The sequence below is a fragment of the Microtus oregoni genome, unplaced genomic scaffold, assembly GCF_018167655.1.
Source record: "Microtus oregoni isolate MIOR12 unplaced genomic scaffold, Mior012 000018F_ref0000195, whole genome shotgun sequence".
Taxonomy (NCBI): Eukaryota; Metazoa; Chordata; class Mammalia; order Rodentia; family Cricetidae; genus Microtus; species Microtus oregoni.
Genome location: NW_024543077.1, coordinates 14,729,688 through 14,747,089, shown reverse-complemented (window position 1 = coordinate 14,747,089; position 17,402 = coordinate 14,729,688). Strand labels below are relative to the sequence as shown.

At 39.1% G+C, this 17,402-nt stretch overlaps 1 protein-coding gene across 12 annotated transcripts in view; it reads left to right on the top strand.

Annotated features, from left to right (window-relative positions):
- LOC121458752 (A-kinase anchor protein 9-like) overlaps positions 1-17,402 on the top strand; it is a 136,942-nt gene that overhangs the window by 85,339 nt on the left and 34,201 nt on the right. For 11 of the 12 annotated variants that reach the window (XM_041668098.1, XM_041668096.1, XM_041668095.1 and 8 more), the window contains 5 exons: positions 2,308-2,470; positions 3,348-3,560; positions 4,796-4,834; positions 6,149-6,381; positions 15,911-16,030. In XM_041668098.1, the coding sequence (XP_041524032.1) occupies positions 2,308-2,470; positions 3,348-3,560; positions 4,796-4,834; positions 6,149-6,381; positions 15,911-16,030 (768 nt within the window). The remainder of the gene's footprint in view (positions 1-2,307; positions 2,471-3,347; positions 3,561-4,795; positions 4,835-6,148; positions 6,382-15,910; positions 16,031-17,402) is intronic. The other variant, XM_041668092.1, reaches the window with a different exon arrangement.

Genomic DNA, 17,402 nt, shown 5'->3' with positions numbered 1-17,402 from the left:
CATCTTTAAATATGTTGTGAACATTCTCTATGGGCTACTTAGCATTTTTATGACTTGCATGGCTTTATAAGTCGTAGCTAATATTTACTGTGCCAGATGATTTTAAGAATAGTTTTGCTGCCTCACAATTTTTAAAGTGACAGAATATTTACAAATGCTTTACGCATGGTTTAACACTGTTTGCTGAAAAGTTAAAACTCTGAATTTCATTTTATTTTTTATATGTATTGCATGTTGTTCCCCATGGTAGGGATCAGTCATGCTCTACCTGTGGGGAAGAAATTCAAGTCTTAATTATTGAGATGAAAATTTGAAGAGGATCTTTTATTCCAGTAAAGTATGAACCCAGTGTGTTATCCTAATTTGTTTCATAGCTTTATTTTGTTTTATTGCTTCAAAGTTTTTGTTTTGCTTTTTCTTGTTCTTGTTGTAAATTTCTGAGTATACTGTTATGCTAACTAGCTTAAATCTTGTGAAATGAGAGATAAAAGCAAGGGTTTGGCAGTTCATTCATGTAAAGCAGGATTTTATTTTGTTTAAATCCTCTATTGAATTTTTGTAATAAATCTGAAATGTGGAAAGAAATGCACCTGTTTTGGTTACAATCTGAACTCTTAGAGAGTTCCAACTTTTATTAGGTGACAGTTAGTTTCAGGGAGAGATTTACATGTGCATATGCAGAAGTGATGGATACTTTTGGAAATAGCTGTTGCAGCTAACTTTAAAAAGGTATTTGTGTACGGATGAGTTCATACTTTCTGGTCATGTTTCTTTACAATCTAAGTAAATGTATTTTGCATTTTAAAAGAATAAATCCTTTTCCCAATTAAATGTGTTTACATAAAAATTTTATCCTTTTTGGTGATATTTTCCATTTCATATGAATTCTCATTGAAATAATGTTTTAAGTGATATTTTAAGTGTCTTATTAAAACAAGAATAATTACATGTGGCTCTTTGGACATTTACTTAGAACAGTGGTTCTCAACCTGTGGATCTCAACCCCTTTGGGGATCAAATGACCCTTTCATAGGGGTTGCCTAAGACCATTGAAAACCAGATTTATATTATAATTCATAACAACAAAATTACAGTTATGAAGTAGCAATGAAAATAACTTTAGGATTGGGGGGCACTGCAACATAAGGAACTGTACTAAAGGGTGGCAGCATTGGAAGGTTGAGAACCATTAATTTTAAAGTGATCGTAAGCTTTAGTGACACTATAGTCTATGTCTTTCCATAAATAGTACTCAGATGTGAAGCACAAAAATAATATTAAGTATTATATATAAATGCATTATTAATATAATTAAATATGTCATTGTTTTAATATATTGGTTGTTTATTATCTTTAGAATTATATAGTTATTTTAATATTAATGTGTTTTGTGATACATTACTTCTATCTAAGCTAGAAACCACTATATTTGGTTATATTTTAAATTTAGAACTTAGTAGTTATATCTTTGAGTTTCACAGAGTACATGTAAATTCAAAGATCCCCAAGACTTGCTGTTTCTCTACTGTAGACACATGCAGCTACTTGTTTTTGAAAGCTTCAGATTGGTACTGATGAAGACAGGTAATGAGGACAGCCCTTCAGAGGCCAGATGACATAAGCAGGGTCACTGCCTTTTTTGGGAGTTCACACCACTGACCCAGTAACAGTGACCATTTACCTACTGCTTCAAATCTGTGGCTCCAGTCCCTTCTGCCATCTCTGCCACCCATGAGTCTTTATGCTCTTAGCACTTGAAGGGCACTAGATTTTTAATGTTTCTGTCGTCCAAGGTTTTTCAATAAGCTGAATATCTTCAGATGCTTTAACGTTTTTACAAATTCTTTCCAGAAGTATGATGCTTCTATTTAATACGCACGTGTTACAATTTTATTTATTGCTGTCCTGTGATTTTGTTTTTGATGCCATGTGTTAGTATACAGTCAGTACTGAAGATGTTAACAGTCAGATGTTGAAGTAGAAGTCTGTAGGAATACAGAGAGCTTTGCCTCAGTAGCTCTATCCCTGTTGTATGACAATGTGTGTCCACTGATCTAAAGTCAGATTCAGATGCATATTTCATAGCTCCGTGAAACTGGCCTAGATCCCTTACAGAACGTGGCATACAGCAAACATATGTATTTGCCTTGACTTATCCTACCTGCTGTTAACATGTGCTGCAAGTGTTTAACTGTAATTTAATGTCTTTATTTGGGATCCTTTTTTATTGTTTTGCTTGTTTACAAGAAATAATACTGAATTCCCAATACTTACCTTCCTTTGTGTTCTCTTGCCCTCCTGGTTTAGCTTGAACATGCGAAAGTTACACAGACCCAGTTGGTGTGTGAAACGGTTAGACAAAAACAGGAAGCAGAGGAGTCACTTAGATGCATAGAAGAACTCCAGGAGCGACTTCAGGATGAGTCCAGCGCCAGAGAGCAGCTGGCTGTGGAGCTGAATAGAGCCGAAAGTAAGTGCCTTGCCTCTGGTCACTGAGACAGGAGATGTTTCAGTCCTAAAATAGAGACTTGGATGCATATTCTCGTTTGTAAACCCCCAGGCTAACTTAAAGTGAACTTTGAAAAATGGCTGTAGTTTGTCCTCTGAGTTTCCCTAAGCAGTTAAAAAAATTTAAGAATGCACACACACACACACACACACACACACACGTTATAAAAAGAATCTATAGAATTATAGATAACATTAAAAAGTTATGTGATTAAAAAGTAGATGATGGTGAGTCTGAGGTAATTCCTTAAAAACGAGAAACTAAGGTTTTCTATTTGTACGGTATAAGGTCATTATTAAATGTGGTCACAGACTTTAACCTCTAAAACCCTCTTCTAGTCTCTGTGACTATTGAGGGTTTTGGCCTTTTAGAATTGTTATATCAACCTTCTCTAATATATTTAAAATGTGATCCAATTCACAAGCTCTATTTTAAGCTCCCAGGAGCCTGTCTGTTTCTGTCTGTTTGATAAACTGAACTGCATATGTGTGTTGTGGTACTTTAGTATAGCAAGTACTAGACAGTTTAGATAGATTCCGTGTTTATGTGCGGTGAACAAGAACAATTACTGAAAATGACAGTAAAGCTCAGCAGCAGGCTTTCAATAGGATGGAGTGATAGAAAGTTTGCTCACAGGGTGTCTTTATTGTTAATACCTAATGCTTAGCTTGGCCTAGACACACACATCTGCAATCTCAACACTTAGAGGGCTGAGGTAGGAGGATCACAATGTTCAAGGCTAGCATAGGATATAATAGTGAGACCCTATCTCAAAAAACAAAACCTGATCGTAAATTTAAATTAGAAGCAATTCCATTCTCTGCTTTGTGTCTTATAGATATTATCGATGGATATTCAGATGAAAAACTTGCTTTTGAAAGAGAAATTCAGGAAAAATCGTATGTGATAGATCATCTAGAGCAGCAATTGTTACATGCAAACCAGAGACTGCAGGAATTGGAAGCTGAGCAACAGCAAGTGCAGGAGGAGAGAGAGCTGCTGTCCAGGCAGAAGGCGGCGATGAGAGAGATGGCAGGCCCAGTGGAGCAGCGTATGTACTGAGACTTTGTATCATATAGTTCCTCTTCTATTTTTCTTCTTCAGATGTTCATGCAACAGACAATCCTCTTAAGTGCCATTATTTATATATTTTATATACAAACTTGAAAAATCTTAAGAAAATATACTTTAAAAGCAAATGAGTTATTAGCCATTTTTATGGAATCATTTTCTATTTTGCCTTTTATGGATACTAACTTTTAGCAGGAAAAGATATTTATTTATGCTCCAACATCTTATCAAAAAGACAAAAGCTGAAAGTAATGAGGCTGTGTGTTTTAGAAATGGATACAACAGAGTTCTTTTAGTAGGAGACTGACGTAGGTGGGTCTTCATCTATGTGTTACTTTCATTGGTCAAGTAAAGAAACTGCCTTGGCCTTTGATAGGACAGCAGCTTAGATAGGCGGAGTAGACAGAACAGAATGCTGGGAAGAAGGGAAGTGAGGCAGACGCCATGCCTCTCCTCTCTGAGACAGACACAGGTTAAGATCTTTCCTGGTGCTACACAGATTACTAAATATGGGTTAAAGCAAGATGTGAGAATTAGCCAATAAGAGGCTGAAACTAATGGGCCAGGCAGTGTTTAAATGAGTACAGTTTTCATGTAATTATTTTGGGTAAAGCTAGCCGGTGGCCGTGAGCCTGGTGGCTTGAAGCGGCCCGCTGCTCCTTCTACAGGAGACAGGTGATGAAAATGTTATCAACTCTGATCTGGTGCTGGTCATGAGCAGGTGTAGGCTATGTGAGCTTGCAAGCTCCAGAGACCCAGCAGATATCTGACATCTCCTTCAGGGGGATTCAAAGAACATTTAACTTTATAATAGCTAATTTTTACATCTTGATTTTAAAGCTTGTTGAGTGGTGAATATCTGTGTTTCTGACCATGGACTCTGACTCCTGTTTATCACACCCTCTTTGATTTTAAATGCACAGTTGGGATCTATATACTTGGAGTTTCTCTGTTTTCATCAACTTAGAAATAAAACTTACATTTTCGTGTGTGTGTGTGTGTGTGTTGGGGGAAGATGGCTCAGATTAGTTTGACTCAAGTTCAGGGCTGGAATTTTTAAGGTTAAAAGGTCTCATTAATACATACAAAATTTGCAAAAGACTGTGGGTAACACAGTGATAACCAGTGATGTCAGCATTTTAATGTGTACAGCTATGCATTATCATATTTGAGGAAGTAGAAGACATAACTGTAATTTTGTTTTTACTCTCCTAGGGCCAATAAATGCTGCAGTTGCTGCAGCTCCCGGAGGAGGTGTGTGCAGTTGCATGCACTGTTTTTGGGTGGTAGACTCACAACTTAAAATTTGGGTGACCCTCAGTTTTCAACTAACATTTCTAATTTTGCAGTTCTCTGTTGTGTTTCTTTCATACTTACAATGTTTTCTTTTCAGCAGTAACACAGCTTAATTTACAATAAAAACGTTTTGTTTTGCTATTAACATCTGAGATTCATAGTTAGCATCATCTTATTTCATCTGCTTTTGCACAGAGTCCAAAACCATTTTGATATCTCAAAAGAAATGTTGAGTATCGTTAAGAAACAAACTATTTTTGTTCTATGAATGAGTTAAGCTCTCTGGTTCTTCAGAGTGTTCCTTGTCAAACAGAAGAGCTGGTAAGCTGATGGTGTCAAATGAATCAGTTAATTTACTAAGAGGCTTTGTGGCTGATTAACTTTGATACTAACATATAATAGTGATATTATTTTAGAAAAGATGTTCTCTATAGATTCCAGATCTGATCACAATGGTGGCACATCAGTTAGTATAAAAGTTCTAGAAGGTTCTTTTCTCTTTTTCTCTTTGCTGTCTATACTTTATCACCTACAATAACAACAGCTAATCTTCACACAATCCTTTTTATACCCCAGACACTTGTTTTTTACACATATTAATTTCATCCCCAGTTGCTCATATAATGAAACTGAAGACCGTCTTATCAAATGTCACATAGGGGAAAAGAGTGGAAATAGGTATTGAACGTGCTCCTCATGCACTAACCACATCAGTCCCATACATGTAATGTTCCCTTGCTGCAAAATATGGAAACATGAAAAGGTAGTTTAGGGATATGGATCTAATGTAATAAAACTTAACACTAATCATAAATTCTGACTGTCGTCTCCTTCCTCTTTATGTTCCCCTTTTCTTGGTTAAAGATTTACAGTATTTGCTTACTGGGTTTATTATGTATGCATATGAAGGTGACTTTTGACTCAGTGTTGCCTATGGTTAAAAATGTGGTCAGTGTTTTATGTATTAATTCAATTGAACTTTGTTCTTTCCCTCATCATAAAAATGGATTATTCTGTTATTTACTATATTTTCACAAAAATACCTTTCTGTAATAGAAATTTTTATTTTCGTTCATTCTACCTAACAGTAGTTAACTTTCTTGTGTACGAGTATTTTGATATTCAAAAAAAAAGAATTTAGTTTTTAATGTAAAGTAATTCTCGGCTTTTGCTTCATGAAGATAAAGTTTAAAGGTAGTAGTTTGTGACTTCATTATCATAATATCATAAATCATTATTTACCCAAGTGTATTGTGCTGTATTTGCAAACAGGATTTCTGCAGGAGACAGAAAAGCTAATGAAAGAAAAGCTCCAAGTACAATGCCAAGCAGAAAAAGTACACAGTGAACTCCAGAATCAAGTTAAAATTCTCGAAATTGACGTTGAAGAAAAGATCAGTAAGCTAATAGAAATGGAGCAGGAGAAAAATGCCGAAGTAACAGACCTCAGGCAGCAGAACCAAGCCCTGGAGAAACAACTAGAAAATTTGAGAAAATTTGTTGATGTAAGTATCTTCAGCTTGAGCTACATTTTGAAATCAGGTCTTTGTTGGTTGGATGGGCAGATATGAATTCATGGGTGGGTGGACAGACGGACGACTAACAATGGGATAGGTAGGTGTTTAAGTGGGTGGATGGGTGGATGGATTGGGTGGGTAGCTGGATGACCACTAAGGCTGAGGGTACAACTTGGTGATACAATCCATGCTTGCTTAGTATTCAGGAGTCTCTGAATCGAATGCCTAGCAACACAAAGATTAAGTATGAGCTGAGTGGTGTTGGCGCACACGTTTAATCCCAACACTCAGGAGGCAAAGGCAAGCGGATCTCTGTGAGTTCAAGACCAGCCTGGTATACAGAGTGATTTCCAGGACAACCAGGTCTGTTACACAGAGAAAGTGTCTCAAAAAAAAAAAGGTTTAATGGATAAATAATTTTTATAAAGAAATTTAAAAGCACTCCTAGTTGTGAATAACCCTAAGCAGCTCTGTTTTCCAAATTCAAAGTTAAGCTTTTTCTAGTAGCCACATCAGAGAAGAGCTCCAAGAGTTACCACTGCCCCTGCACATCTCCCGGTGTGGCACATAGCACTGGGGCAGGGACCGCTGTCATGCTGCCGCAGTTCTCACCTAGAATCTCATTGCTTTTGACTTCTCGCACAGAACATCTCTAGGGTTTCATAAGCCAGTGTAGGCTGATATTTCTGTCCTGCCAGCCAGCTCCCAAGTAACCACACAGACTTATTATAATTTATTAATTATAAATGTGCAACCCACATTTCTTTTTTTTTTTTTTTTTAGTTTTCTTGATTCTTTTTTTTTTTAAGTTTCAGGTTTTTTTTATTGAGAAAAGGAGAAAAAAAAAACAAACAAGTTTCCACCTCCTCCCAGCCTCCCATTTCCCTCCCCCTCCTCCCCCCCTACGCCCCCTCCTCCCACCCTTCTCCCCCTCCCCCCACTCCTTTCCCCCTCCCTCTCCAGTCCAAAGAGCAGTCAGGGTTTTCTGCCCTGTGGTAAGACCTAGGACCTCCCACCTCCGTCCATATCTAGGAAGGTGAACATCCAAACTGGCTGGGCTCCCACAAAGCCATCACATTACGTAGGATCAAACCCCCGTGCCATTGTCCTTTGCTTCTCATCAGCCCTCATAGTTCGCCATGTTCAGAGAGTCCAGTTTTATCCCATGCTTTTTCAGTCACAGTCCAGCTGGTCTTGGTGAGCTCTCAATAGATCAGCTCCACTGTCTCAGTGGGTGGGTGCATCCCTCGTGGTCCCGACTTCTTTGCTCATGTTCTCCCTCCTTCTGCTCCTCATTGGGACTTTGGGAGCTCAGTCCAGTGCTCCAGTGTGGGTCTCTGTCTCTATCTCCATCCATCACCAGATGAAGGTTCTATGATGATATGCAAGATATTCGTCAGTATTGCTCAAGGATAGGGTCATTTCAGGTTCCCTATTCTCAACTGCCCAAGGAACTAACTGGGGACCTCAGCTTGGGCACCTGGGAGCCCCTCTAGGGTCAGGTCTCTTGCCAACCCTAAAGTGGTTCCCTTAACTAAGAATTGTGGTTCCGTGCTCCCCTGTCCAACCTTCCTTTATCCCAATCCTCCTGCTTTCCCAAGGCCCGACCTCCTTCCCTTCTAACTTTTCTCTCCCCATCTCCCCTTACCCCCAACCCACCCCACCCCAAGATCCCAATTTTCTCCCTGGCAATTTTGTCTACTTCCCTTAGCCAAGAGGATAACTATATGTTTTTCCTTGGGTTCCCCATCTTACTTAGCTTCTTTAGATTCACCTATTGTAGACTCCGTGACCCTTATTTATGGCTAGAAACCAATTATGAGTGAGTACATCCCATGTTCATCTTTTTGGGTCTGGGATACCTCACTCAGGATAGTGTTTTCTATTTCCATCCATTTGCATGCAAAATTCGAGAAGTCATTGTTTTTTACCGCTGAGTAGTACTCTAATGTGTAGATATTCCATACTTTCTTCATCCATTCTTCCATTGAAGGGCATCTAGGTTGTTTCCAGGTTCTGGCTATTACAAATAATACTGCTATGAACATAGTTGAACAAATGCTTTTGTCATATGATACGGCATTTCTTGGGTATATTCCCAAGAGTGGTATTGCTGGGTCCAGGGGTAGGTTGATCCCGAATTTCCTAAGAAACCGAAACACTGACTTCCATAGTGGTTGCACAAGTTTGCATTCCCACCAGCAATGGATGAGGGTACCCCTTCCTCCACAACCTCTCCAGCAAAGGTTATCGTTGGTGTTTTTGACTTTAGCCATTCTGACAGGTGTAAGATGATATCTCAAAGTTGTTTTGATTTGCATTTCCCTGATTGCTAAGGAAGTTGAGCATGACCTTAAGTGTCTTTTGGCCATTTGAACTTCTTCTGTTGAGAATTCTCTGTTCAGATCAGTGCCCCATTTTTTAATTGGGTTAATTAGCATTTTAAAGTCTAGTTTCTTGAGTTCTCTATATATTTTGGAGATCAGACCTTTGTCTGTTGCGGGATTGGTGAAGATCTTCTCCCAGTCAGTAGGTTGCCTTTGTGTCTTAGTGACAGTGTCCTTTGCTTTGCAGAAGCTTCTCAGTTTTAGTAGGTCCCATTTATTCAATGTTGCTCTTAATTTCTGTGCTTCTGGGGTTATACATAGGAAGCGATCTCCTGTGTTCATCTGTTGTAGGGTATTTCCCACTTTCTCGTCTATCCTTTTCAGTGTGTTCGGGCTGATATTGAGGTCTTTAATCCATTTGGACTTGAGTTTTGTGCACGGTGAAAGATGTGGGTCTATTTTCATTCTTCTACAGGTTGACATCCAGTTGTGCCAGCACCATTTGTTGAAGATGCTTTCTTTCTTCCATTGTATACTTTTAGCTCCTTTATCAAAAATGAGGTGGTCATAGGTTTGTGGGTTAAAATCCGGGTCTTCTATACGATTCCATTGGTCGACTTCTCTGTTTTTATGCCAGTACCACACTGTTTTCATTACTGTAGCTCTGTAATAGAGTTTGAAGTCAGGGATGGTAATGCCTCCAGAAGATCCTTTATTGTATAGGATTGTTTTGGCTATCCTGGGTTTTTTGTTTTTCCATATAAAGTTGATTATTGTCCTCTCCAGATCTGTGAAGAATTTTGATGGGATCTTTGGTGGGGATTGCATTGAATCTATAAATTGCCTTAGGTAGAATTGCCATTTTTACTATGTTGATCCTCCCAATCCAAGAGCAAGGTAGATCCATCCATTTTTTGGTATCCTCTTCAATTTCTTTCTTCAATGCCTTAAAGTTCTTGTCAAATAGATCTTTCACTTCCTTGGTTAGATTTACCCCAAGATATTTAATGCTGTTTGTGGCTATCGTGAATGGCGAAGCTTCTCTGATTTCCCTCTCTGCTTCCCTATCCTTTGTGTATAAGAGGGCGACTGATTTTTTGGAGTTGATCTTGTATCCTGCCACATTACTAAAGCTGTTTATCAGCTGTAAAAGTTCTTTGGTGGAGTTTTGGGGGTCGCTTAAGTACACTATCATATCATCTGCGAATAACGAAAGTTTAACTTCTTCCTTTCCAATTCGAATCCCCTTGATCCCATTATGTTGTCTTATTGCTATTGCTAGAACTTCAAGTACTATATTGAAGAGGTATGGAGAGAGTGGACATCCTTGTCGTGTTCCTGAGTTAAGCGGGATGGCTTTGAGTTTCTCTCCGTTTAATTTGATGTTAGCTGTCGGCTTGCTGTATATAGCTTTTATTATATTTAGGTATGACCCTTGTATCCCTAATCTCTCCAAGACTTTTAACATAAATGGATGTTGAATTTTGTCGAATGCTTTTTCAGCATCTAATGAGATGATCATATGGTTATTTTCCTTCAGTTTATTTATATGATGGATTACATTGATAGATTTTCGTATGTTGAACCAGCCCTGCATCTCAGGAATGAAGCCTACTTGATCATAATGGATAATTTTCCTAATGTGTTCTTGGATTCGGTTTGCCAGTATTTTGTTGAGGATTTTTGCGTCGATGTTCATGAGTGAGATTGGCCTGTAATTCTCTTTCCTGGTTGAGTCTTTGTGTGGTTTTGGTATCAGAGTAACTGTAGCTTCATAAAAGGAATTAGGTAATGACCCTTCTGTTTCTATATTGTGGAATACATTAAGGAGTATGGGTATTAGCTCTTCTTGGAAGTTCTGGTAGAATTCCGCATTGAAACCATCTGGTCCTGGGCTTTTTTTGGTAGGGAGGTTTTTGATAACAGCTTCTAATTCTTCGCGACCAACAGGTCTGTTTAGATTGTTCACCTGGTCCTGGTGTAACTTTGGTATATGGTATTTATCTAAAAAAGTGTCCATTTCTTTTACATTTTCCAGTTTTGTGTTATACAGGCTTTTGTAATATGATCTGATGATTCTCTGAATTTCCTCTGTGTCTGTGGTTATGTCCCCCTTTTCATTTCTGATCTTATTAATTTGCGTATTCTCTCTCTGCCGTTTGATTAGTTTGGATAGGGGTTTATCAATCTTGTTGATTTTCTCCAGGAACCAGCTTTTTGTTTCATTGATTCTTTGGATTGTTTTCTGTGTTTCTATTTTGTTGATTTCAGCCCTCAGTTTGATTATTTCCAATCTTCTACTCCTCCTAGGTGAGTCTGCTTCTTTTTTTTCTAGAGCTTTCAGGTGGGCTGTTAAGTCTTCAATATGTGCTTTCTCTGTTTTCTTTAAGTGGGCACTTAGTGCGATGAACTTTCCTCTTAGCACTGCTTTCATAGTGTCCCATAAGTTCGAGTATGTTGTTTCTTTATTTTCATTGAATTCAAGGAAGACTTTAATTTCTTTCTTTATTTCTTCCTTAATCCAGGTATGGTTCAGAAGTTGACTGTTCAGTTTCCATGAGTTTGTAGGCTTTCTGGGGGTAGCATTGTTGTTGAATTCTAACTTTAATCCATGGTGATCTGATAAGACACAGGTGGTTACTAATATTTTTTTGTAACTGTGTAAGTTAGCTTTGTTACCGAGTATGTGGTCAATTTTCGAGAAGGTTCCATGAGCTGCAGAGAAGAAGGTATATTCTTTCCTCTTTGGGTGGAATAATCTATAGATGTCTGTTAAGTCCATTTGCTTCATTACCTCCATTAATTCTCTAATTTCTCTGTTAGGTTTCTGTCTGATTGACCTGTCCATTGGTGAGAGAGGAGTGTTGAAGTCTCCTACTATTAGTGTGTGTGGTTTGATGGCTGCCTTGAGTTTTAGTAATGTTGCTTTTACATACGTGGGCGCTTTTATATTAGGGGCGTAGATATTCAGGATTGAGACTGCATCCTGATGAATTGTTCCTGTTATGAGTATAAAATGTCCCTCTCCATCTCTTCTGATTGATTTAAGTTTGAAGTCAACTTTGTTAGAAATTAGTATGGCCACACCTGCTTGGTCCATTTGCTTGATAAGCCTTTTCCCAGCCCTTTACTCTGAGTAGGTGCCTGTCTTTGTGGTTGAGGTGTGTTTCTTGTAGACAGCAGAACGTTGGATCCTGTTTTCGTATCCAATCCCTTAGCCTGTGCCTTTTTATAGGTGAGTTGAGCCCATTGACATTAAGTGATATTAATGACCAGTGGTTGTTAACTCCGGTCACTTTTTTAGTAGTAGGGTTTGTGTGTTTCCCTTCTTTGAGTTGCGCTGGTGCAAGGTCTCTAGATGACTGAGTTATTGTGGGCATTGTTGGACTCCTTGGTTAGTGATTTTCCTTCTATAATTTTCTGTAAGGCTGGATTTGTGGCTACGTATTGTTTGAATTTGTTTTTATCCTAGAAAATTTTGTTTTCTCCATTTATAGTGAACGAAAGCTTGGCTGGATATAGTAGTCTGGGCTTGCATCCATGATCTCTTAGTTTTTGCAGTACATCTATCCAGGACCTTCTGGCTTTCATGGTTTCCATAGAGAAGTCAGGTGTAAGTCTGATAGGTTTACCTTTATAAGTAACTTGGCCTTTTTCCTTTGCGGCTCTTAATATTCTTTCTTTATTCTGTGTATTTTGTGTTTTGATTATTATATGGCGAGGGGATGTTTTTTTTTGATCCAGCCTATTTGGTGTTCTGTATGCTTCTTGAACCTTCATAGGTACCTCTTTCTTCAGGTTAGGAAAGTTTTCTTCTATAATTTTATTAAGTATATTTTCTGTACCGTTGAGCTGCACTTCTTCTCCTTCTTCTACTCCAATTATTCTTAGGTTTGGTCTTTTTATTGTGTCCCAGATTTCCTGAATGTTTTGTGATGAGAATTTGTTGGCTTTGCTGTTTTCTTTGATCAGTGTGTTTATTTTTTCTATGGTATCTTCAGTGTCTGATATTCTCTCTTCTATCTCTTGTAATCTGTTGTTAGTACTTGTTTCTGTCATTCCTGTTCGTTTACCCAGATTTTCCATCTCCATTCTTCCCTCGGTTTGTGCTTTCTTCATTGCTTCCATTTCATTCTTCATGTCTTGAACCGCTTCCCTAACCTGTTTGATTGCTTTTTCTTGTTTCTCTTGGTTTTCTTGCGTGTCTTTGAGCGATTTATTCATTTCCTCTACCTTTTTGTTTGTAATCTCTAATTGTTTATGGCAGTTTTTCACCTCCTGTTTAAGGTCCTCTATTATTTTCATATAGTTCACTTTTGAGTCGATTTCTTCTATTTCTTCAGGAGTAGGGTGTACAATTCTTCTTATTTCGGGATCCCTGGTTTCTGGTGGTGTCATGTTGCCTTTCAGATTGTTGGAGGAATTCTTGTATTGGCGCCTTCCCATCTCTTCCTTCAAATGGAGCCAGGAGAGGCCTGGTCTCTTGGTCCAGACTTTGCTGTGATTGACTCTCAGGGTATATCTCTTCAGTGTAGAAGCAGGAACCGTTCCCGTCCAGATGGGATTCCTCAGCAACTAAACAGGGCCGCCGTAGCCCAATGATCCAGGGCCAACAGGATGAATGGAGCAAGTGGGGGGGGGGGGGGGATGGTATCCAGGAGCGCACAGGAAGCCTGGCGCTGGAGCTGAAGGTGCCCGGCTCCCTTACAGGGGACCCTGAGGCCTGCCCGGCTGGCAGGCACTCACCGCTCTGGGTGGGTCGCCTTAGTTTAGGAGCTTAAGACTGTAGTTGAGCACTGGTCCTAGCATACAGCGCGGCAGGGTTGGGGAGGGGTGCTGGGGGTGCTGGGTCGTGCAAAAGAAAGACAGCCCTGCAGAAGGAGCTGGGGGAGGGGGTTTGTGCTCTCTTCCGGGACAGTCCGCCCGCACCTGGGTAGCACACACTCACCCGTCCTGATGGGATTCCTCAGCAACCCCCACATTTCTTATCTACATCCTACCACGTCTCTCTGTATGGCATGCTCATCTTGTTTCTCTCCACCCTCCTTTATCCCAGAGAGCTCTCTCCCCTGTCCTGAAGTCCTGCCTAACCTCTTTCTGCGTGCCTGTCGGCCAGTTAGCTCTTCATTAGACCAGTGAGAGCAACACATCTTCACAGCGTACAGGATTTCTCACAGCAGCCAGTGACCTTCACTTGTCAGAGAATCAGTGGAATACATTTTGTATTTTTAGGTGTGCATCTAGAATTATTAAGCAAACTAATTTATATTGTTTACCTGTTCTCAAGCTGAATTAGCAATAGATTCCTCCTTTGTACAAATTCATCTTGTTCTTATTCTACATTTAATATTATTTTAGTAAAAAGGATAGTACTGCTAATAATTTGAAATACTCAAGTTTTTGTTAAAGAGCCCAAATATGCAAAGTACTATAACCTCCAAAGATGTGTTTTCTTCTTTTTTATTTTTATTTTTAAATAACAACAAAAGTCACTAATTTTATTAGCTTCTGGGTACAGGTTTCTTCCAGCATTCTGTATGGCTAAGTACCCACAATGCATTTCTGCATGCTGGAGTCATCTGGCAGTTTATGGAAGGTGCTGGTACTGATGTGTGTGAGCAGGAACCAGATTTTGGGGGGAGATTCTTGGTGGCCTTAATCAGTGTGGTTTGATTATTAAATATTGCATGATGAAATAGGTTAGAGTTAGGGAGATTTGAGATAAATTGCTATTTTCCAATGGCAAACACATGACTCTTCAAAGCCCTGAGTATGTAAAAGTTCCAAAGAAACCAGTGTGGCTTAATATGGGCGTGTCAATAGGTCACTGATAGATAGTGTTCTAAATGCCACCTGGAAATTAATCTTCAACACCACCACCCACCATCACCTCCATCAGGCTGGGGTGTAGAATCAGGGAACGCCATCCCAATTCCTTGAAAACAGCCCTCTTTTCAAGCAGCTGCTTGCATTTGAAGATAACCCCATCATCGGCAGTGTCGCAGGACAACAGCCCTCCTGGAAGCACATGCAACTGGGATTCTGGGATTCGGGAGAGCTCCGAGTGCAAGCCTCTTGCCTTCCTTTCTTACATTTGAAAATATTAAGTTAAAGGGAAAACATGAGAAAAAGATCAGATGTAGAACAATGCCTCTTGTCTCCGGAGATATTATTATTCCCATTATTAATGTTGGTTATAGTTCTCACAAATAGGCATTTAATTTTAAAGATAAGTATTATGTTATTGCTGAATTATTGCACTTACTGCAACTTTTAAGTATTCAAATATTTTAAAACTTCCCAGTTTTACTTTCTAATAATTTTAATATTGATAGCCATATTAGCCAGAGTTCTTTGGTATCATCAATAATTTTAAAGAATATAAAAGTTTTCTGAAGCTAAAATGACAACACTAGACTGAATGGAGACTTTAAATATTAAAAGTGAGATTAACTTTTTAACTGACAAATTTACATTCATGGCACACAGCATTCCATTTTGATGTATTTTATCTTGCAAGATGGCTACATGGATGTCGCCACCTGATGGGTGTGATCGATCGATAAGTTGGAATTAACCAGACCAGCTTAATATAAAAGATTTAGCTTTAATAAACGGAAAAAAGGGAACTCACACCACCAGGGTTCCAGCGAACACCAGGAGCGCAGGGAACAAAAAGAGAGCTGCACAGGGTGCACCTGGATGTTTTATCTTTTTTTCTTGGCCTCAGGGGGACACACCCTAAACAGAATGTGATTTGGTTGAACTTCCCCATCAGCCACCCAGATGCTACAGTTTTGTGTGGGAAAGAATTCTTTTCTTTTTTCTTTTTTTTAAAGCTTTGTGGTTTGGGGTATTCATGTATCAATCCATAATCTCTAAATCTCTAGCTAAAGGGATATAAGAACTAGTGGACACAATAATCATTAATTAAATAAATAATAGTGTCGTAAGTTATATAGTTTTTTTGAATTTATTCATTTATTTATTTATTTATTTTAGACACGGTCTTACCATGAAGTCCTGGTTAGTGTAGAACTTGCTATGTAAACCAGTCTGACCTTGAAATGACAAAATTCCCCTGCCCCTGCCTCTCAAGTACTGGGATTAAAGACGTGTGCCACCATGCCCAACTCAATATCAACATCATCATCACTATTATCACTATTAACATTGTCATTAAATTTCAGGAGCAGACAGTGGACAGGGAACATGAAAGAGATATCTTCCAAATGGAAATACAGAAGCTGGAGCAGCAAATTAAGGTGGTGCCTCGACCTCAACCTGGCAGTGAGCAGCAAGCCAGAGAAGTAAGTACTTGCTGATAGTGTCCTCCCTTGCACTTATTTTATCTTGAGTGTAAAACAAGGTATTTCGAAAAACCAAAAAGTGAGTTCTTTTTGTCAATGACAAAAATCCAAAAAAAAAGTGTTATTTAAATATGAGGCACCTGTTAACCATAAGAATGCACTGTATTGGAGTGAGAATATGTCTCAAGAGTATTTACCTAGCATGTTTGAAGTTTGTTGTTCAAACACCAATACGGGGAACGGGTAGGGGAGGAAGTTTGAAATTTGGAATTACTCCCCTCTGTGTATTACACAACTGAATAAACTTCCTTGTTCGTTTCTCTATTCTCATTCCTGATAAAAGAGATCTGAGGTTATTTACTGGTCAGCAAGACATATGTTAACTTGACACTTGCTAGAGTTATTTAAAAGGATGAAACCTCAATCGAGAAAAAATGTCTGCATAAGATCTGACTGTAAGACATTTTCTTATGATGGATAGAGGAGGGCCCAGCCCATTGTGGGTGGTGCCATCCCTGGGCTGGTGGTCCTGGCTTCTATAAGAAAGAAGGCTGAACAAGCCAGGGGAAGCAAGCCAATAAGCAGCTCCCCTCCGTGGCTTATGCATCAGCTTCTACCTCCAGGATCCTGCCCTGTTTGAGTTCCTGCCCTGATTTCCTTCAGTGATGAGCAGCAATGCTGATGTGTAAGCCAAATACCCCTCCACTCCGACTTGCTTTTGGTCATGGTGTTCATGCAGCAATTGTAGCCCTAAGGCAGTGGGTAAAGGCGCTTGCTGCCAAGGGAAATAATCTGTTCCTGGGAAGTGGAGGTAGAGAACTGACCTCTGCAACTGGTTCTCTGAAGTATGTGTGTGTGCAGTGACATGTTCAGATGAACAAGCACGCACACAGGGACATGAATGAATACAATAAGTCATTTGCATTCACTCTTAGCTATGTAATCTCCCATTCTCTCTTGAATCTGCTCCAGGGAGGTTTCCAGCTCCTCTGTCCTTGGGTTTTTACCCTCTGCTGCATTTAAAGACAGATGATTATGGATTCTATCCAGGAAGTGATTTGCCTACAGTATGTTTTGCTCTAGGGTGTGATCATTACTTGTCTGGGCAACAGAATGTTTCGGAATGTAGCATATAATCCTTCAACTTGTCTATTCACTCCTTTTATCATGTTAATGAATTTTTATTTTACACCTATCATTTTGGGGTCAGGATATTTAAGCAAAATATTTTCAATAAAAAAAAAAGTCTTGCTATGAAGGTTATCCAGTACCTCTTGAGTTTTCCCCTCTGTTCCATTCATAGTGTTTCTGTTAGGTTTCCTAGCACCTCTTGGCTTTGTAGAAATCACTCCTCCTTCACCCACACAGCTGC